The following is a 27,894-nucleotide window of genomic DNA, read 5'->3' as shown; positions in this document are numbered from 1 at the left end:
ATGGAAATTACTATTATGCCCTTCATTAAAACTAATATTTTTCAATCCAATTTTCATTTGTTATCAATTTTCAATTGGTATCAATTTTCTCTTTCAAGCAAGTGATCAGAACAGAGAAACGCAGCAGAGGAAAGTGTTCTCTTCCTTCTCCCCAACAAAGCAAATCGTGATCCAATCCACGGACAACCACCACACCACCGCCGGTCAGCCGCCGCGACCACTCGCCTACTCCTCATCCTCCTCCTCCATCTTCTGTGTTGTGTTTAAAGAGCTATCTCCATCTCTCTCCACAAACCCTAGTTCTTGTAAATTGTAAGGTAAATTAGTTAATGTGAAATTGAAGTTTGATTTTGTTGATGGTAGTTTTACAAATTTGGTTTTTGTCTTTGCTAATTGCCTTTGATTATCACTTTGAAGCTCTACCCCTAGTTCTTGGCTGAGTTTTAAACTTAGAATATTTGAATTTGTTAATAATCAAATTTGAAAAGGGGGTGTTCTAAATTATGTTAATCAGACAGCTTATTAGTTTGTAAGCTGGGGTTAATGAAAAAGAAATTGTTTTGTAGTACAATCTTGCAAGTAGGTTATCTAGACTTAGACTTGTAAACTGTAGTTACCATATAATTTGTATTTTTAGTACTAGTAGATATTGAGGCCAAGTTTAGATAAGCTTCTACCCTATGGAAACTTTTCAACTACAATAAGTATTTAGGTTTTACCTCATGATGAAAAGGGCTTGTTTTTATGTTTTTAGGTGTGTTTATAAAGAAGTTAAATGAGGGAGCTTATGAGAAAATGTGAGTCAAAGTTGATTCAGAAATGATATTTTCACAGCATAAATGTTGTCCGACACTGTATAATGAGTTTTAACATTATTTGTTTATATATTTTGAAATCATAGTTCAGGGTTAATCTTAATCCCCTAAATATAGTTTTAATGTTACAAATTTCCATTTTCTAAATGCTAAGGCTAAGCTGCTTTGTATTACAGAAGTTTGATTTTGTTGATGGTAGTTTTACAAATTTGTTTTTAGAATATATTCATGTGCTGTTATATATGGCAGAAGATGTTAATATTGTAGGCGTAATAGTTTTGTAACCCTTTTGTAGATAGAAAAATCAATTGTTTCTTAGATTAACTTTAAGAAACAATGGATAAAAAATGGATGTTTGCGGACCAATTTTCAGAGGAATATGAAAATGGAGTAGAAGAGTTTGTTAAGATTGCTGTGAAACATGCCACTGACCGCGATCGAATCATTTGTCCTTGCTTAAATTGTTGTTATGGAGGAAGGGGTAATGGGGTTGTGTTGCGAAATCATTTACTGGCGAACGGAATTGATCGAAGCTACACATGTTGGACAATGCATAGTGAGATGAGTAACAACAACGTAGATTTTCAGAATAATGAGACATATGAATCAAATGAATTTGACACAAATACATTTGACCATGATCGAGTTGACGAAATGCTAGATGTAGTTGAAGAAGATCTTCGGGATTGTCCTGAAATGTTTGAGAGATTGGTTAGTGATTCAGAGAAACCATTATACGATGGTTGCAGCAAATTCACAAGAATGTCTGTAGTATTGAAGTTGTACAATATAAAAGCGAGAAATGGATGGTCTGATAAAAGCTTCACAGACTTGTTAACCCTTCTGATAGATATGCTGCTAAAGGATAATGTTCTTCCTAGTAGAAACTATGAAGCCAAAAAAATGTTGTGCTCGATTGGCATGAGTTATGAAAAGATACACGCTTGTCCTAACGATTGCATTTTGTTTCGAAATGAATACGCATCGTTAAATGAGTGTCCTAAATGTAATGTCTCTCGATATAAGAAAGAATTTATTCCTGCGAAAGTCGTATGGTATCTTCCTATAATACCGAGATTCGGGCGCATGTTTAGTAGTGAAGTTGATGCAAAACATTTGACATGGCACAAATATGATAGAATTAGAGATGGGAAGTTTCGGCACCCTGCAGATTCGCCACAGTGGGCTAAAATTGATCATGATTATCCTGATTTTGGGAAAGAAGCAAGAAATCTACGCTTGGCACTGTCTACTGATGGAATGAACGCACATGGTTTTCAAAGTATCCCAAATACCGTATGGCCTGTGATTTTGGTGATTTATAACTTGCCTCCATGGTTATGTATGAAGCGTAAGTTCATGATGTTGTCGATGTTAATTTATGGGCGCAATCAACCAGGGAATGATATTGACGTGTACTTGGCACCTTTAATTGATGATTTGAAGCGTTTGTGGGAGACAGGAGTGGAGGTTTATGATGGATATAAGAAAGAAAACTTCAATTTGAGGGCGATGTTGTTTGGCACCATTAATGATTTTCCAGCATATGGAAATCTATCAGGATATAGTGTTAAAGGTAAGAAAGCGTGTCCTATTTGTGAAGAGGAAACTGAAACGTTGCGGTTGGAAAATTGTCAGAAGAATATCTTTCTCGGTCATCGTAAATTCTTGCCTTCTAATCATCGCTACCGTGGGTGGAGAAAAGCATTCAATGGAAAACCAGAAAAAGGTGTAGCTCCAGTTGCATTAACGGGTGATCAACTATTTGAAAAGGTGAAGGACATGAGCAATAAATTTGGCAAACCTTTTGCAAAAGATCTTGTTAAAAGCGGGTGGAAGAAGAAGTCAATTTTCTTTGAACTCCCATATTGGAAGTCATTATATGTAAGACATTTCCTTGATGTGATGCATATTGAAAAAAACGTATTTGATAGCATTATTGGTACGCTACTAAATGTACTTGGAAAGTCGAAGGATGGCATTAATGCGAGGTTGGACTTAATGGATATGGGAATTAGAACTGAATTGGCACCCGTGAAAGACGGAAAGCGCACATTTTTACCACCTGCGGCTCATACTTTATCAAGAAAGGAGAAAAAAGTATTGTGTCAGTTTCTTCATGAAGTTAAAGTTCCAGAAGGGTACTCATCAAACATTAGTAATTTTGTATCTATGAAAGACCTCAAGATAAGGGGTTTGAAGTCTCATGATTGCCATGTTTTGATGGAACACATGTTACCAATAGGTATACGTTCCATTTTGCCTGAAAACGTTAGAAGTGCAATCACTAAACTTTGTTTCTTCTTCAGGGCGATTTGTAGTAAAGTGATCAATCCAGAGAGCTTACAAACATTGCAAAGAGAAATTAGTGTTACTTTGTGTGAGCTTGAGATGTACTTCCCACCCTCATTTTTTGACATTATGGTTCATCTAACTATTCATCTAGTGAAAGAGACACAAATGTGTGGACCGGCTTATATGAGATGGATGTACCCTACTGAGCGTTATATGAAAATATTAAAAGGCTATGTGAAAAATCAAAGTCGGCCAGAGGGTTGTATTGTTGAACGGTACATCGTTGAAGAAGCTATTGAATTTCACACTGAATATTTGTCCAACGTTGAATCCATTGGACTTCCTAATACGTCTCATACGTCAGAAAGAATAACTGGAAAAGGGCTACGTGGAAAAAAACTAGTGACAATATTGAAGACTGAATTGGAGCAAGTACAATTATATATTTTGCACAATGATGATGAGGTTGAGCCGTATGTTAAAAAACACAAGGATGTACTGAATACTTTGAACCCAAATAGAAGTGAAAATTGGATAGCACGGGAACACAATCGAAATTTTGTAACATGGTTTAAAAATCATATTTATTCGAAGTTGTCTGAAGATCCTGCTTTAGTTTCAGAACGATTGGCATTCTTATCACGTGGTCCCAATTCACATGTCTATTCTTACACTGGATATGCAATTAACGGCTACACATTTTATACCAAAGAACAAGATGATAAAAGCACTATGCAAAATAGTAGTGTCACCCTAGTAGCTGAATCGATGCACATCTCAAGTGCCGAGGAGACAAACCCAGCATACACAAATCTATCATATTTTGGGGTTATCAAGTGCATTCGGGAGTTCGATTACACAATGTTTCGAGTTCCTGTATTTGGGTGTACGTGGGTTGATAATAAAAATGGTGTTCGGAATGATGAGCCTGGTTTTTTGAAGGTGGATCTTAATAGAGTGGGGTACGAAGATGAGCCTTTCATTTTAGCGTCACAAGCTAAACAAGTATTCTATGTCACTGATCCCGCTAATGTAAAATGGTCCATGGTACTTTTGACCAACAAAGTTAGAGATGATAACAATACAAATCAAGATGATGAGGACGTTGAGGATGATCCTTTCTTAGCAAATCCACGATCACCTGAAACTGGTCCTACTATAGATGATGATTTTTATGTTAGAGATGATCATGCTGAGGGAATTTCCATCGATCCATCATTCCATGTAGTCAAAAAAAAGAAAAAATGTATTGCCGCAAAAAAAAAAAAAAAAAAGATCTAAAAACTCTTAAGTTCTACGGTTGTTATTGAAGATAATATTTCTTTATAAGTACTCTTCTAATTAGTAGCTTCTTTGTGTAATAAAATTCACTGTATTCATTGAATGATCATTAAATCTTGATAATTCGTTGTGATTAAAGTATACCCACCCTTCTATTTTCTACTTTTTGTTTGAAGAACGTATTTCTGTTATGAATGTTTGTCAAACCATGATCATGAATGTATTTCTATTATGAATGTTTGTTAAACCATGAACGCATTTATGTAATTTTTTATATTTTCTTATTGCAGATCAATGGAGTATTATGATGAAGACAACGACTATGATCCTGACAATGAGGAAAGTGACAATGAGGAAAGTGACTCCCGAAATGATGGAAGCAACTCTATTGAGCGTGAGATCACGCGTGGGATAACCCTTATGAAGAATGTCATCCGCGCAAGAGATAAAGGAGTCAAATATGAGGTTGTTCAACAATTTGTTTAAAATTAAATTATATGTGGTTTCTTTCTTCTAGACATACCTACAGTTGTTTTATGAAATTATTAGGTGTCATGGAATGTTCGTAATCAACCAATTGGGACTTACTCCGCAACGTTTGCAAGTTTCGTTGGTGCCGATGTTCGTAGACACATTCCAATCACTTGTGATCAATGGAAGAGCACAAGTTATTTATTCTACCATTTTATATACATAAGCCTATGTAAGATTTTCTTTGAAACTTTGTTTTTGAATATTTTTTCCTCACTTTTTACCATCGTTTATAGAAGATTTTCTAATTAACTTTGACATCTGTGTAGTGGACATTGGGTGTTATTTGTCATTAATCCCATATCGGAAATCATATATTATATGGATCCATTACTCAATGACTATATGAATTACCCAAAAATGAAGAGTATGTTTGACACGTAAGTATATATATATATATTTATGGTCAGTTGTTGTATATGAAAACTATATATATGGTCAGTTGTATGTAATCAAAGTTTACATTTATATTTTGTAGAGTTCTAAAGGTATTTCGCGCTGCAAGGAACGCTCAAGTATCAAAGAATAAATTTAACAACATATCATGGGTCCGAGTACAGGTTTGATAATATAACATATAACAACCTTAAACAATTAGTGTATGAATATAATATAAATAATTTTATTTATACAAACTTATTTTATTTTTTGTAGTGTCCTCGCCAAGAAAATGGTATAGATTGCGGGTACTTTGTGATGAGGTTTATGAAAGAGATTCTCATTTCGAAACTAAATGAGATTCCAAAGCTGGTATATGTTATTTTTTATATTAAAGTATAATATTTGTATATATTATTTAAGTTTATTAAGTAACATGATTATTTTTTGTTATAATATATGCAGTACATTGAGGGTTTCAAGTGTGCGACATACTCAAATGATAAACTAAGAGAAATCCAAGAAGAATGGTGTCAGTTCATGATGAGCCTTTTGTTTATATGATATTTTTATGATAAGGGTGAGTTTCATGTTTCAAAATATATTTGCTAGAAGTGGTAGTGTTTTTAATTTATTATCTTGCTTTAATTTGTACTATGATCAGCAGTACTTTGAATTTGTCTCTAATATAATATAGTTGCTTATTGCTTAATGGGGTTTTCTGCCATATGCAGGTGGTGGAGAGTGAACAAAATTTGGAAATTTTGCCTGCTTTTTGTGAATATAAATTTTGAGACGACCAAGAAGATAGATGAAGACATGCTACCATAGAAGATTTTGATCTTATATTAACTAATTAATTAGTTGTAACTTTCAGATATCCATGTTACCATATTAGTGGCTATGTATTAGTGGCTATGTACATTTCTGACATTTATGCTATATATACATACATTTTTTATGATATCTTTAAGTTTTATTTGATAAATAATAGTCTCAATTTTAATGTGCAAAAAATATACATATATATATATATATTATTTTATCTTATTGTAAAAAAAAAAAAAAAAAATCCTGAAAAAAATTTTAATGCTTTTCCTAGCGCTTTTTTCATGTGTAAAGCGCTATATAAACATAGTGTTACATAGCGTTTTTTATTAAAACGCTATTTTTTACTAATGGAAACGTTATTCAAACGCCTTTTAGACGGCGTTTATTATTAAAAGCTCTATCTAAAGATTATCTTTGCTGGCGCTTTTTGACAAAAAGTGCTATCTAAACCTGGTGTTACATAGCGTTTTCAAACATAAACGCTATTTTTTGAAGTGAATGCGTTATTTTAAAAGCCTTTTAGATGGCGTTTAATATTAAAAGCGCTATCTAAGGTTAAACTTTACTAGCTCTTTTTAACAAAAGCGCTATTTAAACACTACTTTAGATAGCGCTTTATACAAAAAAAAGCGCTATATTACCTTTACCAGCGCCATTTACAGTAGCGCTTTGAAAGCGCTAGCTAAAGCCAAAAAAAAGCGCTATATAAGCCCATTTTTGTAGTAGTGGTAATAGGCATAGTTAATTTGTCCCCCAAATTTCTTTTGTGGCGATCACAATCGCAACTAGATGTATTTGAAGATGATTTTCTACTCAACGTAAACTTCAATTAATATTTTATTAAAACACCTATTGCGACGGGTGTCAAACATCATAATTATTTTTTTAATACACAGATTTATGGTGATGTGATTGTGCCATAGTTTAAAGTAGGAAATATCTTCGAGCTAAAAAAAGTTTAGAAGAGGATTCACATTTACCTCCATTCAAATGCAGTAGCGAGGCTTGATCTCGAAATATCTAAATTCAAGGTTTGTTCTTTTTACCATTAGACAAAACTTTTACAATTATTTTACGGTTACTTTATTTTAATTTAAATGGTTTTTTTTATTAAAATAATGTCTAATAGTAAAATATCGTTCATATAACTAAAAGTCAAACGTTTAAAAAAAAACTTTACAAATTTGGAAGTAATTTCAGAAAGATTGCTAGATTTAGAGTTCTCTATTTGTTAGATTCATTTGACATTCTCACTTCTCAGTCTCTCTCTAATCGACGGCTAAATCGGTCACTAGATAAGAAATCTTTTTAGTCTCAGGATGTTGATCTTTGGGACATAGTAGAAAATTGTCCTTGCACTCCTATATCCACTAATGTTGAAGAATCTCCAGAGAGCAAACCAAAGCAAGCATGAACCATAGAGGAGAAACAAAAAAGTACTATGGAACTCAAAGGCAATTTTATGCATTGACAATAATAAATTATTATGAATTATTATTAATGTAAATTCTGATCAAATATTATAAAAGTACTAATTAGTTCATGAATATGTGTTGATTTTTGTTTTTTAATGGAACGTGATGGGTTGTAATATGTTATTATCGTTAACCTAACCCAAAAAATAGACGACAAATTAAGAGGTAGTAGACTCTCATTCTCTACCAATGTTTAATCATCTCACTATCATCTTCTCTCATAAATCTATAGGTACACAATTCTTATCTATCTTTTATACAAATATGCTATAATTTGTATCTATTATTGCTACAATTATATTTAAATCCATCATTAATAACTTGAAAAAGTAGCAGGATGCTCCTCAACTCAAGAATTTTGGAATCCATTGAAAATTGCTCATGAAGAATCATATCAAGGGAAGGACTCAATTTTAAAAAGAGAGTGATGAAAATTATGACTCTATTTGTAAAGATAAAGATATGACATACCCTTCATATTAAAGAAACTACAAATTAATCCTTCATCTTTAAGAAACTACAAAGGATGCTCGTGAGAAAGGTAAAGGCAAGAAGACTTTTCAACCAGTTATAATAGTATGAGTGCAATAAGCTAGAACTAATTAAGCTTGAATGTCTAATGCTCAAGAAAAGTTTCAAGAAACCTCAGAAGAGAAAGAAAGTAGTGATGCATAGATATTGTATACTAATTATTGTCTTGGACCAACTGAAACTGAAAAGCTTCAATCTTTTGATGTGCCTTCAATCTTATTATTCAAAATGAAAATAAGCTTTGAAAGAAATGGTCAAGGTGTATGACACAAGATCTAACAAACTTAGTTAATGATAAAAGTAAAAAGAAACTTATTGGCAACAAATTTAGAATTTCCGAAATTTATTGACGAGGATGAAAACGATGGTGGAGAGGAGCGAAGACAGTTGGTGACGAGGACAAAGACGGTGGTTGGTGGACGGACAGTCTGGTAGTGACGTTGGTTGGTGGACGGAGGAAGGTGGATGACGGTGGCGGTTCAGAGAGAGAGAGAGAAAAGAGAGAAGGAAATGAGCAAAAATACCTATCATTTTCACCTGAAATCTCAATTATGCCATTAAACTTTGATGAAAATTACAAACTTATCCCTGGTGTCATATTTGTGTTTTTTTTTTTTTTTGTCTGTTTATCATTGCTGATGTGATCAAGTAGATTGGGAACCTAGCATAGGATAAGGATAGCATAGTCAATAACTACCTTAGTTCAGAAGTCAATGGTCTCTTTTCCTTGTAATAAAAAAAAAAAGAAGTCAATAAAGGATATACCTACCTCACGTGCTGCTTATGCTAGATCCTCAATATATCATCAACTACCAAGGTAGTTAGCACCATCAAATGAATGAGACATTTGTCCAAGAAGACTAAATTTCAAAAGGTACAACATGGAAAGGTAAACTAAAAACTTCTTTTCATTTAACTGTGGAATGCAATGCAATGAATTTGCATTTCACCAAGAATGATACTCCTCAATTGTTTGTGAATCTCAGAACATGTAAGAATATTAACCATTTAACAACAATCACATAATATAATCACCTGCACCTTAACACACAACACCTTTACAGTGGAAAATATATTTCTAAAAAAACAAAAAAATCTGTAGGAACAAGTTTAACTCCTGGATTTCGTGTTGAAGAGCTTCGCCTTATAAAATGGTAAATATACACACCCTGATGATTTATGCTGAGTACAAATCCAGCAACGGTAAAGACCCTTTGATGCTGTAGGAATGTGATGTGTGGACAGACATTTCATTGACCGGATAATCATAATCATAATCATAATCATAGCATAGTTGAGCATTCTCATAAGTACTCTGATGGGGTTCCAAACTTTTTTATTGAGGTTTTACAAGACTTCGAGATGGACCGTGCAGCAACTTAACAAATCCAAGGAAGCTTAACTTTCCATCGGTGTGCCTAATCCAGTCATGAAGAACGGCATGAACAGGTACAGATGGACCAAGGCCAAGCTCCTGATTATTTGGTTAAAACCATGCATGAGAAATGTATTGCATATATAGTACCTAACTGATAATAGGAAACTAATAGATTAACTCATACTTTATAACAACCAAAACTAGTTTCTTGCATCTCCACTCTAATGTTGAAAATTAATGCTTTATTAAATGAGATTATTAGGATGCTAGAAATTATGACACACTGAAGATGAAAATTATTATATATCTTCAGTTTAAAAGAATAGTTGATATAGTAATACTATCTGCATAAAGTATTCTAAAGGTAGTCAAGTAATCAGATCAAGCATACCGAAGCTAGTTCCTCAATCATTATAGCTCTGTTTCCATCCTTTTCAAAAATTTCATAGGCACAGCGTGCATGTTGCTCCCACCTGTCAAGTGCTTCGAGTTGATGAACACTAAGTGCAGCTGTACAGAACTCATCAAAATCCATCCTTCTATATTGCAAGGCATTAAGCTGCCAAAAAAACCATTTGTATCAATATTCAATAATGCAAAAAATTATCATGTGGATCTTAAATAGATGCACTCTACAGTTAAGTCAAAGCACTTACTGATGCCACAAGATCAGGAATTCGTGACTCCTTCATAGCATCCGTTGCATTCTTCATCAAGACCTAACCAGCTCAATTTTATGAGAATCATTATAACAACGTTATCTTATTATGGTACACAATGAGTTTGGAAGAAACCAACCGCTTTTATATTTTCCAAGTTAATGGTGCCATTTTTGTTTGGTTCTAGAAGTGCGAATTGCTCCTTCAAATAATTCAGCTCATCAGCAGCTACTGTCTTAGACAGAGCCTGTCCCAATACCCACAAATATAAAATGTTAGTAAGTTATTGGGAAATATAAATGCGGTATTATCCGCGAAATAAATGAGGAACAGTAGCACACAAAATTACAGTAAACATCACTGGCAACAAGCAATGACAGTTATATCTAAATACAAGTTTAAGCCTGCTTAGTCGAAACACTAAACAAAAATTGATAAGTTTGCAACTCAAATTAATCATTAAACAACAAACTAAGCCTGGTTAAAATATTATGAAAATTAAACTCTTAAACAAGTAGTACACGAACACCTAGTGATGGTAGAGAGTATGAAGCCAATCAAAAGCACATATATAGTAGTAAAAACCAGAAGATACCAACAGATATATTGTTCCGAAAAGACTCTATTCTATTCCATTTCAAGGTTTGTGAAGTCATTTAAAAAAAAATATGCATACCCTTAAAGCTGCTTTTCTTAGAGAGGAGGAACGCATGTATGCCTTCATGAGCTTGAACACTAGAATATCCAACGGTACTTTTACAATCTTGTAACTTTTAATCCATGGATGACCTGCAGTATACACTAGTAAGGAACATAACAAAATATAAGAAACACCCAAGACCCACCAACGGTAGACAAGAAACGCACCCAATGCCTGTGCTGCTGTCATTCTCTTCCTTGGATCTTTATTTAGTAATCGCTTAACAAAATCTTGTGCCTCATCTGACAAAGAAGGCCAAGGAGGTTCATCAAAACTTGGATCTGCTTTCAATACGGAACGAAAGATCCCAGATTCAGTTCGTGCCCAAAATGGACGACTTCCACATAATAAAATATATGCGATCACACCAATACTCCATACGTCAGCCTCTGTGCTGTAAGCTCTATGCAAAACCTCGGGAGCCACATAGTATGCACTACCAACGATATCATTAAGCCGTTCATCTGTAAAGCGCAATAAAGTCAAAACTTAATCCATACCCAACATACTAAATGACAGGAATCCTACAAAAATGGACACAAAACATACCCGGTTTAACAAAATCCGACAAACCAAAGTCAATGGCCTTCAGCTCTGAGTTCTCATCTTTGGTTGAAAACAAGAAGTTCTGAGCCAGAAATTACCAATTCTCTGAAGTTAATACTTGATAAGAAATTATATTTACACGACACGAGGCCCGTGAAGGAAAAAAAACATAGGCATATTTTAATAGATTATCAAATACCATCCTAAAGGATGATAAAACCGCGTATATACTTCACCTCAGGTTTAAGATCTCGATGAACAACACCTTGTAAATGGCAAAATGCAACAACATTCAGTATTTGTGTCATGACAACTTTTGCATCTTCCTCCGAGTATTTCCCACCTCTGAAAGAAGACACATTGTCACAAGTCATTATATGTTTCCTCTATTGATCACAATTTATATTTATCCCAAAACCAATATCAAAAAAACAAATTCAAAATTCAAATATTAAATATTCAAAAGAATTAACATTTACAAAATAAACAAATCGTTACCTCGATAGTATTCTGTCCAAAAGCTCCCCTCCTTCACACAACCTTCAATGCATAAGAATTTAAGACAATTAGTTACAAAATTCACCAAAAATGACCTTAATAATAACTAAATAAGAAGATGACAACAAAGAATATTGACAATTATAAACCAAACAGTTACAAAAGATGAAAAATAAAAGTGTAAGCATTGCAGTAGAAGCCTATGAAGCGCGGACGAAGACACCAACATCGGACACAGTGCACAGATACCGACACATTGACACTAATAATAATTTGAGAAAATGACATAATTCAATGTAATTATATGTATAAGTGTTGGTGTAGAACACTACACTGACACGTGTCAGACACCGAACACATCTTTGATCAGAAGTATCAGTGATACAAAGATAGAAGCTTACTCCATGACTATATAGACATTATCATGATCTTCATAAGCCTCATAAAATTTAATCAAATTCTTGTGTCCATTCAAAGCTCTCAAGATCTTCACTTCCCTTCTAACATCCTCAATAGCAATAGCAGTAGTCATCTACAATTCAAAAACCAAACAAAATTAAAATAAACAATTTCATTTCAACATAAACCAAACAACAACAAATCATGACCCTTAACTAACCTTAACTTTCTGAATAACCTTAACAGCAACACGATGACCCTTAATCTCACCCTTATAATTAACCTTAACAATAGCAGAACAAGTATAACCAAAATGTCCTCTACCAACTTCTTCACCAAGCTGATACTTACTACCAAAATGCTTCGAAAACCCAAAATTCTTATCAAGTGGAGCAACACTTTCACCTTCACTTCCTTCTGAAATACTAGCTGCACCGTTCGGCTTTACGGAGCCGTGACGGCGAGCTAGAAGTGACCTAATGTGCTTCGCCGGCGATGGTGGTCGGAAGAATCTCCTCGGAGTTCTTGGTGTCGCCGGAGTTTTGCCGGAGAATAAATTGTGAGCTGGACTTGGTGTGTAAAAGGGGAGAAAAGGTGATTTTTTAGGGTTTTGAATTTCTACTACATTGGTGGAAGAGGGTTGTTCTGGTTGTGATTGAATGTGAATAGTGGTTTCAGAATTGGGTGAAGAGAGTGGTTTTGAAGTGCAGAGACCCATTTTGAATCAGTGATTTGAATGTGATTTTGAAGATTGAAGAAGTCAATGGTGGTGGTGACGATGAAGATTTGGATCTTTGGGTTTTGGAGAGGATTTGAAAAAATGGGGATTTTGTATGTGGTAGTTAAGGTTAGGTTCGTTGATCATGGATATTATTATATTTGTGTATGAAAAGTGTTTATTTGCGCGCAACTGTAGAGATGAGATTTAACATCTAGAGTCAGACAAGATCGCAATGATTAACAAAATTTTTACGTGTACATTCTTAAAGTTGGATTTGAATCGAAAGTTTTAAAGATTTTTTTTTTTTTGAAAGAAGTTAAATTGAAAGATATTATATAGTGTTTTTTAGTATTGCATTACTGTTTTAGTGTGTGTAACCGCTGAGATTTAATCTCTTGAGTCAGATAAAAGTCATAGTAGACAACGAAATTTTCGTTGGTGTATGTTTAGGGTTGGATTCGAATCGGACAAGTTAGAAGAGCTATCATGTAGTGTATTTTAGCGTTTAATTAGTTTTGTTTTTTTGGGTAATGAAAAAGATAATAAAAGAAAGAGAGAGATCCGAGTAACGTAAGTGAAATGAAAACGACGAAGCGTTTCGTTATTTTTGTTTTGTTGTGTTGCACGGATTGGAGACAGCTAATTTCACTTTCTTCCTTTGCCTTGATGTTAGTTTGGTGGTGTGATAGAAAACTTAACAGTGTGAAATCATTACTTACCGAAAGAATCCATAATTATAAGAAGGGGTGTGCTAACACTTAGTTGTTAAGGATTCAAGATGAAACCATTTATATGGGAGGAGTGTTATGTAAACGTAAATTTTAACATTAACAGTCTCTAACATATTTTTATTCGATAGAACATGTGAGTCATATATTTTGAAAATTTTATATAAAATGGTGAGATTCACATGAGATCTTAGACGGCTTCTTTTATAGATCAGTTTGGCAATATATTCCACCATGGATAAGTTTTTATTGACTTGGAAATCCGGTTGCCACTTAATGTTTACTTGTTATTTCTTTATTCTAATTATTTGTACTTTAAGGTATTGAATACACAATTTCAAAAATAAAATTTTTATTTTAAATTTTGGCAAAATTACACTTTCAGTCCCTTAACTTAATTTTAGGTAACAGTTTGGTCCTTTATCTTTTTTTCATTTCAATTTGGTCCTTTTTGTCCATTTTCATATGAATCTTTAAGCTTAAAATTCATGATTTTATTTTCTTATAGTCTTTCGGTCTTCAAATCTATGATCCTCTTCTATGTTTGCATAAGAATATTAAATTTGAAGCTTGAAAATGTATATGAAAATGGACAAAAAGGACCAAATTGAAATGAAAAATTGATAAAGGACCAAACTGTTACCTGAAATTAAGTTAAAGAACTAAAAATGTAATTTTGCCTTAAATTTTTTAGTAGACACATTTTAACATTTTCCTTCTATATAATATTTACGATAGGGTTTTTACTTTAAAAAGATGAATTTGTGATTGAGTTGAAATAAAAACATGAATACTTCCATTAGTACGTACGAAGAAAGGTGCAATACGAAGCCGAACTACAAAATAAGAGTGGAGAGAGGTCGGATTAGGAAAGGGTTGACTCTAAAACATCAAATTTGGCTCCATATGATAAGGAAATTTTGTCATACCCTACACTTACAACTCTATATGAACTTTCCAAAATACAACAAATAAAAAACATAAAATTTTCAAACTCACTTTTCGCACGCCTCCACAAAATTATGGAATAAAATATTCATAGCGTCACTTTCAATTCCGCAAATTCCATGATGAATATTGCATAACATCGTAACCAGACCTCTTACCCGCAATTTAACTAAAGCAAATATGGATAAATCACAAAACGTCATATCATTTTACATAATAAAAAAAGTTATTCAAAGTTCTTTCATATTAAATTATGAAAATTATAAACTAAGTATTTAACTTATCTATGTAGAAAAAGTTAAATAATATATATTTTTTAAATAATTAAATTATATATATTTGTACGTTTGCAATGAAATTTATCTGGAGTTTGACAATATAAGTATTTCTATTGGTCCTCCTGTCTCCCATAAACCTCTTCATTCTTCAACATTTTGAAACAGAAGCTAATGATTATTTTTCTGTACTTCTACTCTTTGTTAATTATAAAGAGTGCAATGAGAGTCATACACTCAAGGTTCTACATAGACCTCAAACAATCATAGTGAGTCAAACTTTAGTTAACAATGGTTGGGAAACAATCAAACTTCTGGATGAGATACAACGGCCTAACCAGAATTTTTATCACCCCCAAATCCAGACTGTAGAAATCCAGACTGGCTCAAATGGCTAACATCACCCCACATTTTTATGATCCATTTATCATCAGCATCCAAGTGAAAAACACTAACTGATGTGTTGAGTACCTTCCCACAAGGCCCTCCATTTGGGCAGGCCCGGTTGTAGAGTTGTCTAATGAATCCTCCATGAGTCACAATGATTACTCGCTCCCCTACAAATAATACAGATAATATCAGCAGAATGTATTTTAGGAAATGTCTCTCTCTCTCTCTCTCACACACACGCACACAGAACAAGACTTTCAGAATGTATTTCATCTGAAAGAGAAATCAAGTGTCTTTTTGGCAAAGTAAGTAGTATGTTAAACCAATCTAGCCAGACAAGTAAGGGTCTTGCACTGCGGCTATTGGACGAGCTAAATAAAAGATCACATATCAAATGTTACGACGGAAGGACTTTCACTGATAAGCCTACCTATATGCTTCATGGCAATTCGGTCCAACGCAGATGTGGAGCGAACAAAAAGTTGAACAATACTTTCACCACCACCCTGCACATAATGGTATATGGATCAAGGTTTATATATATGCAAGATGCATCCATCATTATAATTATATAATCCATAAACCATACATAAGCTGAATCACAAAAATCAAGTCAGAATAGGAAACTGTTATCTACAAGTATGTACCCTTGTTTCTGCAATAAGCAGAAGGCAGCAGGTATTAACCTTTACTTTTATAATCTGAAATCTCCTCTTAGTCATAACTCATATTTGAGACCATGACATACAATCAGAAATAGTTTAGAGTAGAAAGGCAATTCCAAGATACAGGCAAGACTACATGACAATTTGGTTACAATATATAACAATAAGACAACTACAACATGGATAAATAGGCAAGTTCTAAATCAAAATAAAGTAGATTCCATGACATTTGCTAGAGTTATCTGACATGTCATTCCCAGCATGTCTATAATTTGCAAAATGGATGATCATCTTATATAACTGATCATAAAATAATTAATTTGAGATCTCTAAAAAAGTAATTACAGGATGAGTTTAATTGATCTAAATGATCTTATTTCATATTTTACTATGTCGTATGATATTACATATGTTGGCTACTTCTTCAGGTTCAACATGCAGCCACGTTATGACAATGATAAATTCTTTGGACATGCCCATTAAACTTGAAGAATTTTCTATTTGGTAGCCTAGTCCAAAGTAATGCTCTTCATGTTATTACATCTTTAACAACAACAATAACAATTAAGCCTTATCCCCAATAAGAGGGCGCGCCTGCATGAATCAAACGACGCTATAGTGTTCTATCAAACATCATGTCTTTCTTTAAATCATTAATCTCTAGATCCTTCTTAACAATTTCTCTTAGGGTGCGTTTGGATGGAGGGTTTAGGAGGGGAAGGGGGGGAGGGCTTACTTTTCTTTTTAAATTACAGACATTATAAAATGATTTTTAGAAAATTGAATTAACAACAAGATAAACGATCATATAATACTTCAAAAACACTTATTTATTTAAAAAAAAAAACACTTCACATTGTTCGTAATTTAAAAAATTAAAGTGACCCCCCCCTCCCTTCCCCTCCTGATCCCTCAATCCAAACACAATTGTTTTTCCAGGTCTTCCCCTACCTACCTCTAGTGATTTGACTTCCCTCCATCTGATTACTCTCCTTAGTACAGAATCCCCAGGTCTTCTCTACATGCCCAAACCACATAAGTCTAGTTTCTACTGTTTTTTCTACTATAGGTGCACTCTCCTTAGTACAGAATCCCCAGGTCTTCTCTACATGCCCAAACCACATAAGTCTAGTTTCTACTGTTTTTTCTACTATAGGTGCTACCCCAACTCTCTGTCTCATGTTATTACATTGTTACCGAGGAAATTTACGCTTAAAAGTTGGTTTATATGGTACTTACTGGTATTTCCATTTCTTCGTTCTTAGACATAAATGCTTTGTAAGCCTTGGGATTAGCTTTTGCCATTTCATGATAAACAAGGCCTTGGAGATCCCCCAGGTGTCTTTCCCGTAGGTCAGCATCCTTGACAACCTAAAGTTTCAATAAGGAAAATAATTTTCAGAAAAAGAATAGGTAATACACCACTTGTACTAAATATGAGTAGAGTTATGAAACAAAAACAATGCAACCATAATTTGACTTAATTATGAACACAGAAAGAAAGTTCTAGAACTGCTTATACAGTTATACCCAATTATTAAATTTAAGCAATAAGTTTTTCTTTTTGTTGCCATCTATTACAAGGTCAACAAAATCTCAAACAATATCTTTAGTATTCGGAGAATTTAACAAAGTCTTTACAATGTCTTAATGGGCTTCAGAATATACAGTGCAATTGACTAGTAATCTGATTGAGGAAGCGATATTAGGCGCAGTTGTCAATTCGTTATTTCCAACTTTTTTTCTTTATTAAATTATGATCACTGGTCTTACTTTATTTGGGCACGAACTTATAATAATATGCTGCTAGCACTTAATCAAATTATTAGTAAAATAGGACCATTGGACTGGTATTTTATATCATATCATAACACTGAAAACACCATATATCAACCATTTATCCTATTGTTCTCAATCTTTATTCTCTCTGACTCCTTCCTTATCTAAACCCTGTAAGTTCAACACTATATAAGGAAGGAATTGTTCATCCCTTTGTATTCCATAATTACTAAGAAACATAATGACAAAACAAAAGAATGTTCTACGGGGAATCGTTTGGGAGAACCCGAGTTCAATTCCTACTAGGAACAATTTTTGGCCAGGCTTTACTTACCTCCCGGCTGTACTCCAGATTACCAGGGCCCCATTCTTATAGGAATGGGAGAGTTAACACCAAATAAAAAAAAACTAAAGAATGTTTGTGCAAACCAAAGAAACCATTGGCTTCAAGCATGAATCGAGTTAAAAAACTCATTACTAGGTTATTATCTTATAGCAATTGAATCGATAATAAGCAACATGTAGAAAAATGAGTCTGGTTGCTAACCTCCACCCGTCCACATTTGGATGCAATTATCTGTGCTGTTTCAGAAGCTCGTTGAAGGTCTGAAGTATATATCACAGAAGGCTTAGGTTCCCTTGAGAGTCTATCACCCACCTAAATTGGAAAATTTACAGGAACTAGGATCATGAAAGCATAAATGAACAAAAATGTAATGTACGGCTTCCGTCTTGTTGGTTTGTATATAGAAATTACTCCCTCCGTTTCAAAATATAAGCAAATTTTACTTTTTAGGTTCATTCAATTAATGATGTATGTAGTTCATAATATGGACCACATACATCATTAATTGAATGAATCTAAAAAGTAAAATTTGCTTATATTTTGAAACGGAGGGAGTAGAAAACACAGACATATACAACTTACTTCAGCTGCTTGCTGTCTTCCAGTTTCATTCAATTCAACATCCAGTTGCCCCTGTTTACATGTATTAGTGGAAAATGAACATAATCAGGGCCAGAAAACTCAAAACAAACAGCAAACATAAAAAATAATGCCCACAAGAAAGAAAAAAAATCTAATTGAGTGAAGGACAGGGATAAATAGTTGGACATGGAAAGCAACGCAACTTGTCATAGCTATGCATGAGAAAAAGAAAAAGAAAAACTATTTAATCGTAAAGTCTAAGGTTCTACGAGTCACTTGCAATATTGTTTGTTTGAGCCAAAGTTTAACAAGTACAGAGATTATCCCACAAAGTCATACACATACAGCCTGCACTACTTAAAAGAACACATTACAGTTCAGCTACCACTCAATATTATTGAGGAAAACCCAAGTCCCGCACTGAATAAAGATAAGGACTTATTAGAGTTTATAAAGATGCAACCCGGACAAGTGTAGGTAGTTATTTATACCTATTTAACCTGATCTAAACCTACAATCAGTTACAAGCATAAGCCTCTTTCCGCCAGCCACTCTATTAGCTATACTGACTCACTCTATTAATTACACAACAAAAACAAAACACAAGACTGAGATAATGCAAAACAAGTCAAAATCCAGACTCAAAATGACTCAAATTCTCATGGGCTGAACTACCAAAAGAAATTCATACAAAACTATGCCAGTGACATGGCTTCAGATTATTGTCTCCAGTTCCAAACTAGTACCAAACATAAATGTCACAGCATAACTCAATATAATCTAGTTACAATTTTTATGGTAAAATTTTATTTGAATTCCATAACTTTGATCATTGCCTGCAACAATCCAATTTTCCCAACAATGAGCCATTAGAAGGAAAAGCACAAAGTAATTTTCCCAACAAGATCGAAGGATTCTACCAAAGCTAACATTATTAAAGTAAAACAATCTAGACAAAATACTTAAAAGGCAAAGCTAACATTATATCTAACACATTCGATCATAGAAACTAACATGATTAACTGATACAAATTTGAAAATAATTAGCAAGCTGAAGCTGAAAAGATTAAAAAAGCAAAAGAACCTAACCTGGACTTTACTGATGGCATTCCAAGCAGTTTCACCATGACGCACAACAACAATCTCAGCGTAATCTGAAGGAGTAGGAGAGCTATAATAATAATAATAAACATAATTGGAATAAGTTAGTTGGATAAGAAGAATTGAATGAATTGATTTAAGTTAGTTTTGAAACCTGGAATTATTATTGATGGATTCGTCGTCGCTGGAAAAGTCATCCATTGTTATGCTGTGACTGTGAGAGAGCGATTTAGTGAAAAGGGCTTTGGGAATTGGAGCTGCAAAGAGGAATCTAACCCAGTGATCAATATTCCGATTTTGAAAATACTCAATCGAAACGCAGATGAACGAGACCGAGAGAGAGAGATGGACAAAATCAGAGTTGTTGATGGCCGGAACGGAATCGCTGTCGTTGAGATGAAAAAAACGTAAAGTGCTGAGGAGAGACAACGACTGAACGAGTGAGAACGTGAATTGATTGGGGGAGAGAATGACTATAATTATTATATGGGTCCAGCTAATCGATGCCCCGAAGCACTAGTTAAATATACCATAAAATAAAATTATTTTTGACTTTATTATAAATTAATTACACAATTTCAATGCATTAACTAGTATATAATTTCCTTTTTCATATTCTTAGGACCTTAACCAGTACCCGGGACTTGTCAAAAACAAACCAGTACTCGGGGACACTGGTTAACATTTTCCTTAACATTTTCCTACTAATATTTATATTAATCAACTTTTTTTTTTTTTAATTATAAAGGTAGTTGTTGGTGTCATTATAATATATATATATATATATATATATATATATATATATATATATATATATATATATATATATATATATATATATATATATATATATATATATTTTTTGTTATATTGTTGGTGTCATTGAAATAAGTAATCATATTAGTTTAATTTATTATAACTTGAAAGCAACAAACATTTATATCTAAAATCCAAATATAGATTGAATAATCTTCTTGCTCTTCAATATATATATTTTTTTTAACTAGTTTATGCATCATAATAGATCCGGGATAACCCAACCGATCTTGTCAACGATAAATTTAATATAATTTGTAAACTTCTGGTTTACAATAATATTTGCTTCCATCGCACAAATAAATAATATAATATGTAAACTTATTACTATTTAAATTAGATTTTATGCATAAAAACTTATATAGTTAGTGTGTTAGACAAATCAAGTCGATTATGTACGAGAATGATTACAATGTCACTTGATGTGAATAAATATCATGTCCTCGAAAAAATGTGTTTTGCTAACTATATATATATATATATATCGTGATATTTTATATTTGTGAGTATTAGTAAACACAGATATTGGAGCAAAGGCAAACTTATAATTTGTATTTTAGAGAAACAACAATATCATCCGATCATTTAGAAATGTTAACATTACATCATGGATGTGGAAGATGCTCTTTTATTAAGGATTACGAGTTTACACATACAAAAAACTTAAGAGTTTTCTTATTCTATAAGAATGCTCTTTCAACAACTCAATATGAAGATAATATCTTAATCAATGTTAATTTGGAGAAGAGCGTGGAGATATATCAAATCTTTCTATATAGTCACCGTCAAGTAAAGATTTTGGGTAACTAGCATAAATGATTTTTTGACTTTCTTCTTCTCATATATAATTGTCTTTACGAGGGGGAGACACAAATGTAGATCATTTTCAGTTATACCCTGATAAGGTTTTTAATGAGGCAGATTATCCCAAGTATACCCTGTAATATAGATGATTTCTAGTTTACCCCTGTAAAAAAATTAGATTTCATCCTTGTAATTTGAAAATTTCTGGGTTACCTCCTTCGTGAATTTTAACTGTATAAAATCGATGATATGACTTGGGGGTAAACCGAAATTTGTAATTTGATGACATGAATGTTCAAAAACCAAAGAATCTTTAAGTTACAATGATAGAATCTAAAAATAAAATTATAAGGGTAACTCAGAAATGATATATATTACAGGGGTAAATCACTATTTATCCTTTTTTATTAAGATTAATATTACATAAACACGGTAAAATAATAGATTTGATGCAAAATATATTAAAAAAATTAAAATTAAAATATGAAAATTATCGATTATTTTTTAAACATATGAATTAACAATAATAATAATAATAATAATAATAATAATATACATTATATTAATGTAGTGTATAACAATAAATACCAACAAGTATCGCAATAATGCAAATAAAATAATAAATAAGTATTAATATTTACTTTTGTGGTTCGGTTTGTTTTGGTTTTGAGAAAGTGACCCGAAATCTGATATGATCCTAGCGGATTTGACAAAACAACATCCAGACACATCCATAGATCTATTCTTTTTTCTCCAGTTTTTAGTTTTTATCCGAAGTGAATCAAACATGCTCTTAATGCTCCCTCTGCAATTTTCAGAAGAAAAAAAAAACAAAGAATTACTTTAACAATCTTATTCCTAAACAATTACTTTGATGTTGTTGTTGCTGTTGAACTATTCTATGATTTTACGTTGATGTTGTTGTTGTTCTGCTAATTTCATAAGTATTCCTAAACAATTACTCTGCTGCTGTTGTTGTTGTCTGTCCCTTTCTAATCTAATGGTTGATTATTATTCTCATCATTCTCATATAAGATATTCATTCTCATATGATACATCCTCCTTGTGAAATAGTTTAGGAATACTTATAATAGAATTCTAAGAGAAAATATCCTTTATTGTTTTGACAAATGCCCCCCTTAAGTTTGCAGGACACGTGGCGAAATTCTTCATAATGTCCCTTTCCTTTAAGACATTCATTATCAAAATTTTTGATGTGTCATCAATATTCGTATCTTTTTGCAAAATATTACAGCATGTTTCATGGACCGCGGATACGAGAGTAGTTGTAGATGTAGCGGCAGCACCAGAATCAAATACTGTTGCATTCCCTGAGGTTGCTGTTGTACATGAAAATGGAAAAATTCACATTGCATTGGGTAGTGCTTCTAACTTTCCCTGAATTTCCCATTTCTCACTTAACGACTGAGCTTTGCTTATTTCTTTTTTTAGAGATCTTCGAATCAAATGATATTTTTGTTCCAATTTTTGCCTCTTCTTCTCCCTCTCAATCAAACTTTTCGTTGCCATGATGGTTCATTTCCTATTAGTATCAATGATAGAAGTCGGATCCTAAAAAATACTCTTAAAAAAGACTCTATCTATGAGAATATGAGAGAGAATATGAGAATATATTTAGAATAATTATTCTAAATAGAATAAGACTAAATTGTTCTTTAAAAAAATGAACTCATTTAGATAAGAATAATGAATTCGATAATAGAAAAAAATAGATTCAAATAGAATATATAGAGAAATAGGATATAAGCGGGTACTGGTTGGACTCATACTTCTTGGTTGATGGCCTTCTGTAGTAAAATAAGAAACCCAATTTGAATTTACCAAATTGGTCTTAAACAATTGTATTGCCAACCTTTTCAATGGCCAGTTGTCTGGTGCCTGATAGAATAAAAAAAAATCATGTACAGGTATAAAAAGTTTTCTCAGAAAAAACAATGAGCACTAGAAAGCTAGAAGAGAAACTCGGAGAAAGGTTTTCTCGAAAAGGTTTTATCTACATTTTCATTATATAATGATTTTTTAATAGATGATCCTGAATCAAGACTAATAATAGTATTAGCAGATCTCAGGTAAAACATTAGGCAAGTTTTAAATTGGTCCGCCCTATAACTTCCTTGAAAGAGCATAAAGCAATCTATTGTTCATAGATGGACTTATGCCAACATCACCCACATCAATTTCTTTGGAGACGATGAACTTTCAAAAACAATATTTCTTTGGAGACAACAATTCATCATTTAAAACTTTAAACTCAGAAAAGTAACTTACTTTTGGGTGGTAGTGTCAAGCGCATGAGTCTCACACCCACATCCCAAACTGCTTTTGGTTCAACCGGACCAATCGTATTGAGCCCTGCTATCGCATTGTTGACATGATGAAAGTTGACGGCGGCGATGGTTTGTTAACGGTGATGCCGATGATGGTTGGTTAGTGATGACGTATGGATACAACGTGTTTAGATGACAGTTGTTTTCAGTTGTTTTTTTAGAACAAAATGGAATGTGTTTACTTTGTTGTCTTCGCTGCTCGATTTCAAGCCATGGGAGAGAGTGAGGAGGATTGTAACTCCGGCGGCAAAGTGACGACGGCCGACCCGCAGCGACTCGGAGGTCGGAGCCATGGATCGGTAGTAGTTGAAAAAGGTAGAAGCATATAAATGTGTAGATGATGATAACGGATGAGAGGATCTAGAAAGAGGGTTTCTGAAGAGAGAGAAGGAGATGGAACAATGAAGAAATGGTGGATTGAAGTTGAAGAGATGACACAGATAAAATTTGCTTCTTTGAAAAATGAAAAAGAAATTAATGTGAGAGACAAAGATATAAATGTACTTTGGGATTTTGCAAAAGGTGTTGTGAGATTTGAATTTCAAATTTAATGAGCATTTTTCCCGCCCAAGAAATTAGGGTTTGATCAAATAGGGTATGCATTATGTACCTTCGTATTATATATTAAGATATTTAGTAACACACTAACACCACTTTGACATTCTTTTCCTCTGCTCTCTTTAATTCTTTATTAACTTTGGATAGGAAACAACATGCATTACATCCTAACCGGAATTTATATTACCCCAAGAGTATATTGTAGAGAAATCAATTTTGGCTCAAATGGCTAACATTAGCCCACATATTTAATGTCCATTTTTCATCATCATACAAATGAAAAATACTGATAGATGCATTGTGTATTTTTCCTTCATATCCATTTACACAAGCCCACTTGTATAGTATTTCAATGGATGCTCCATGAGAGACAACAACAACTCTCTCCCCTGCAATAATAATTAGAACAAATAACATCATCATTATGTTCTTGTAAGTTACTCCCTCCGTTCTTAAATATAAATAAATTTTACTTTTTAGGTTCATTCAATTAATGATGTATGTGGTCCATAATATGAATAACATACATCATTAATTGAATGAACCTAAAAAGTCAAATTTATTTATATTTTAAAACGGAGGAAGTAGGTACCAATATTGAGTATCATATATGAGAATGAAGTTTTTGGGTTAGCTAAAAAGATCTTAGAAAATATCAATATTGAGCTACCTTTATATTTTTTGCCAATTCTCAGAAATGCAGATTTGCAACGTTCAAGAAGTTGAGTAATACTTTCTCCACCACCCTGCACATATATAATAGTTTTTATGCATCTTGTGTTATGTATATGCAAAATTAAAGCAATCGTAGTTGTATAGTATATCCATAGTACTTACTGGGATTTCTTCATCTTCATTATCAGACATCATAGCCTTGTAACTAATGGGATTAGTCTTTTCTATTTCATGATGAGGAAGGCCTTGAAGATCTCCTTTGTGTCTTTCCCGTAGGTCAAAATCCTTGACGACCTGAGATTCACATCGAACGTAAGTTTAATTAACATTTTGATTGATTTTCAAGATGTTGTTCAGATTGTTTAGTGCACTTCAACTCATAATGCGGCCCTTCAACCCCTCTTACTCAATATTCTTCGTCGAATTCATCTTCCCAATTGAAGTGTATCGTGAAGCATACTTACAAGAAGGCTAACTCGTGTTGATTTCCTTGCTCAATAACTTTTGCGTCGGTCCAATTACTTAAATGGGGTAAATTGTTTGTATTTGGGATAGCTAGAGGATCATTTGTACTTTCTATAATAAGTTTTTGTTATAAAAATAAAATAAAATTATGGATATAAATCAAACCTCTAGTCCTCCACATTTAGAAGCAATTATTTGTGCAGTTTCAAAAGCACGTTGCAAATCAGAAGAATATATGGCAGAGATCTTTGGTCCTCTTGATAGTTTATCAGCCACCTTCATTGTAAAAATTACAAGAATTAGTGTAATGATCACGTAATCAAACAAATTAAGGAGCAAAATTTGGTTCGTATATAAAGAATGAGAAATTTCAACAAAAACAACTTACTGCACGTGCTTGCTCTCTTCCAACTTCATTCAATTCAACATCCAAGTGTCCCTGTTTATATATACAAGTATATATATGAATTTTTAATTAATATTGGACGTACACAAATGAATTACAAGAATTCTTAAAAAAAAAAAGAATTATAAGAAAAAATATATTTGTATTAGAAATGAATGTTATCAAACACTAATTATTGATACATTGTTTGAGTTTTGGTTTTAAATGAACCGTGATAGGTTGGATCATTCAATTAAGCTCGAGTGATCGAGGACATTAATTTATCGATTTAATTGTTGGGTTTTGTAAGGACACTTGTTAAAGATTTAAAAATGGAAACAATTGATAATTTTCATGTAAAAAATTGTTTTTTATGATTCAATATGTTGAATACACAAATTTCAAAAAAAAAAAAATTTACTTTAAACCTTTTTTCAAATGTCTTAAAACACTTATTAACATTTCCTTTAATCGTTTTTTCATTGGACAGATGAAACCTAAATCCTACAACATAGACGGTAAAAAGATAGTCATCATGTTGTTCTCTAATCATCTCTAATTCTAAGGTGACAACTACATTACTTAGAGTTGTGTTATTTGAACATCCATACATGTGACAACTTTTGTGACAATCAAAATTTTGCAAAGGAAATGAGGTAGTGACACAAAAACCAAAGTAATAGAGAGAGAAAATAAAAAGATAATGTGAGTATAAAAGAGAAAGTTGTCACAAAAGTTGTAAAAAATAGTTAGTGGGTAGAGGTTATATTTTGATTGGTTTCAACGCAAGTGTGTGTAACATCTACACACTTTCTAATCCCAAAGCACATAGTTGTTGATCAATTACATATGAACATATATGATATAATTTGCATCTATCATTTTATAAAAGAAATCAATAAAACATGAAGCCACTTTGCATAATTTTATTTTTTAATAAAAATAGAACAAATTTACATGCTATGTTTTTTTCATTTAAGAAAAATACCTGAACTTTTTTTGCAGCATTCCAAATAGTTTGACCATGACGAACCACAACTATCTCAGCATAATCTGGATGAGGATAACTATAACCAACATCATTTTCCAATTAGTTTGATGACTAATTAATTAATTACAGAATTAGGAAAAGCAAATCAAAATTAACTAATTACATCAATTATCATCACAAGAACACAACACAAGTAATTAATTAATCAAAATGAAAATAACCTGGATAGAGAATCGGTGATGAAAGACTCGGGCATTCTAAGTGAGTGAAGAGTTGACCTAAGGTCTTGCTTTGGTTACAATAACTAAGAATTTGAAAAGCAAGAAGGAACCAATGAATGGTGATTAACAAGAGGAAGGAGAATGTAATTTATAGATTTATTTCCTCGTTGCTTGGCTTACTTACATTTTTGTAATAACATATATACAGCACACCAGACTATATTATATGATTTTTTGGTTGACATACTCTATAGTATATTGTATAGTTTATAAGACTATATAACAACTCCTTTCCAAAAAAAAATTATTAAAAGAGTACAACAACCATCTCAATGACTGGGGTTTGAACTCCGACTGCTTCACTTATGCGTTTAAGTTTTCAATGACTCTTGTCATTTTATCTATCAACAAAAAGAAAACTGCTACTTCGTGGAAACAACAATTAAAATTCACAGGAACATAAACAATATCATCGACACAATCCCATAAATTGGGCAGAAAATTTTGCAAGTATTTGTCATAAGTTTATGTTTGTTTTCTTACAAGATTTATCTAGATATGTTATATTAACCCCTCTCTTGTCAAACATATAGACCCAAAATAGATCATTTTCATTGGAGAATGGTGATAGATATCTTTTTGCATACAATAAAATTGTGAAAACTCATTTGAAATATCCACGATTTGTCACCTCACCTCCCTTCTTCATGTCACCTTCTTATTATGTTAGACAATATTCTTTGTTGTAAGATATGACCATTTTCTGTTTAGACTTCTCT

General features: G+C 32.8%; 4 protein-coding genes across 7 annotated transcripts; 1 reads left to right on the top strand and 3 right to left on the bottom strand.

Annotated features, from left to right (window-relative positions):
- Positions 1 to 75: 75 nt before the first annotated feature.
- LOC112417553 (uncharacterized) lies at positions 76 to 6,266 on the top strand. 3 transcript variants are annotated; one of them, XR_003008145.2, is made up of 9 exons: positions 76 to 317; positions 755 to 797; positions 4,682 to 4,856; positions 4,941 to 5,094; positions 5,192 to 5,302; positions 5,401 to 5,482; positions 5,577 to 5,672; positions 5,766 to 5,880; positions 6,035 to 6,166. XR_003008145.2 is itself a non-coding variant. In XM_039828675.1 (8 exons), exon 2 carries the CDS (start codon positions 1,152 to 1,154, stop codon positions 4,389 to 4,391), a length of 3,240 nt encoding a protein of 1,079 aa, XP_039684609.1. In that variant the 5' UTR covers positions 76 to 317; positions 1,111 to 1,151; the 3' UTR covers positions 4,392 to 4,856; positions 4,941 to 5,094; positions 5,192 to 5,302; positions 5,401 to 5,482; positions 5,577 to 5,672; positions 5,766 to 5,880; positions 6,035 to 6,266. The 3 variants fall into 3 exon arrangements, 2 of the variants coding, with proteins under 2 accessions (XP_039684609.1, XP_024629630.1); XM_039828675.1 differs by lacking the exon at positions 755 to 797 and having other exon boundaries at positions 1,111 to 4,856; positions 6,035 to 6,266; XM_024773862.2 differs by lacking the exons at positions 755 to 797; positions 5,192 to 5,302 and having other exon boundaries at positions 1,111 to 4,856; positions 6,035 to 6,266.
- Positions 6,267 to 9,027: 2,761 nt separating this feature from the next.
- On the bottom strand, positions 9,028 to 13,207 carry LOC11408294 (CDPK-related kinase 5). Its single transcript, XM_003629541.4, has 11 exons — positions 12,538 to 13,207; positions 12,320 to 12,450; positions 11,919 to 11,960; positions 11,657 to 11,765; positions 11,424 to 11,502; positions 11,042 to 11,338; positions 10,851 to 10,963; positions 10,314 to 10,421; positions 10,172 to 10,234; positions 9,907 to 10,074; positions 9,028 to 9,611 (listed from the first exon to the last, which is right to left on the bottom strand). The coding sequence occupies exons 1-11, from the start codon at positions 13,033 to 13,035 to the stop codon at positions 9,474 to 9,476; spliced, it is 1,746 nt and encodes a 581-aa protein (XP_003629589.2). The 5' UTR covers positions 13,036 to 13,207; the 3' UTR covers positions 9,028 to 9,473.
- A 1,916-nt stretch (positions 13,208 to 15,123) lies between these two features.
- Positions 15,124 to 20,309, bottom strand: LOC11406747 (phosphoglycerate mutase-like protein 4). 2 transcript variants are annotated; one of them, XM_039829437.1, is made up of 7 exons: positions 20,007 to 20,309; positions 19,841 to 19,850; positions 18,752 to 18,802; positions 18,371 to 18,481; positions 17,284 to 17,415; positions 15,810 to 15,885; positions 15,124 to 15,546 (listed from the first exon to the last, which is right to left on the bottom strand). In XM_039829437.1, exons 1-7 carry the CDS (start codon positions 20,051 to 20,053, stop codon positions 15,323 to 15,325), a joined length of 651 nt encoding a protein of 216 aa, XP_039685371.1. In that variant the 5' UTR covers positions 20,054 to 20,309; the 3' UTR covers positions 15,124 to 15,322. The 2 variants fall into 2 exon arrangements, with proteins under 2 accessions (XP_039685371.1, XP_003629588.1); XM_003629540.4 differs by having other exon boundaries at positions 19,841 to 19,922; positions 20,007 to 20,308.
- A 4,165-nt stretch (positions 20,310 to 24,474) lies between these two features.
- LOC11417969 (phosphoglycerate mutase-like protein 4) lies at positions 24,475 to 27,363 on the bottom strand. The gene is made up of 7 exons (XM_003629538.4): positions 27,116 to 27,363; positions 26,892 to 26,970; positions 25,907 to 25,957; positions 25,684 to 25,794; positions 25,216 to 25,347; positions 25,049 to 25,124; positions 24,475 to 24,767 (listed from the first exon to the last, which is right to left on the bottom strand). The coding sequence occupies exons 1-7, from the start codon at positions 27,148 to 27,150 to the stop codon at positions 24,589 to 24,591; spliced, it is 663 nt and encodes a 220-aa protein (XP_003629586.2). The 5' UTR covers positions 27,151 to 27,363; the 3' UTR covers positions 24,475 to 24,588.
- Between the last annotated feature and the right edge of the window lie 531 nt (positions 27,364 to 27,894).

This window comes from Medicago truncatula, chromosome 8, assembly GCF_003473485.1.
Source record: "Medicago truncatula cultivar Jemalong A17 chromosome 8, MtrunA17r5.0-ANR, whole genome shotgun sequence".
In the NCBI taxonomy this organism is placed as follows: Eukaryota; Viridiplantae; Streptophyta; class Magnoliopsida; order Fabales; family Fabaceae; genus Medicago; species Medicago truncatula.
The sequence above is the reverse complement of the archived record's forward strand: the minus strand, read 5'-3'. Positions and strand labels throughout refer to the sequence as shown.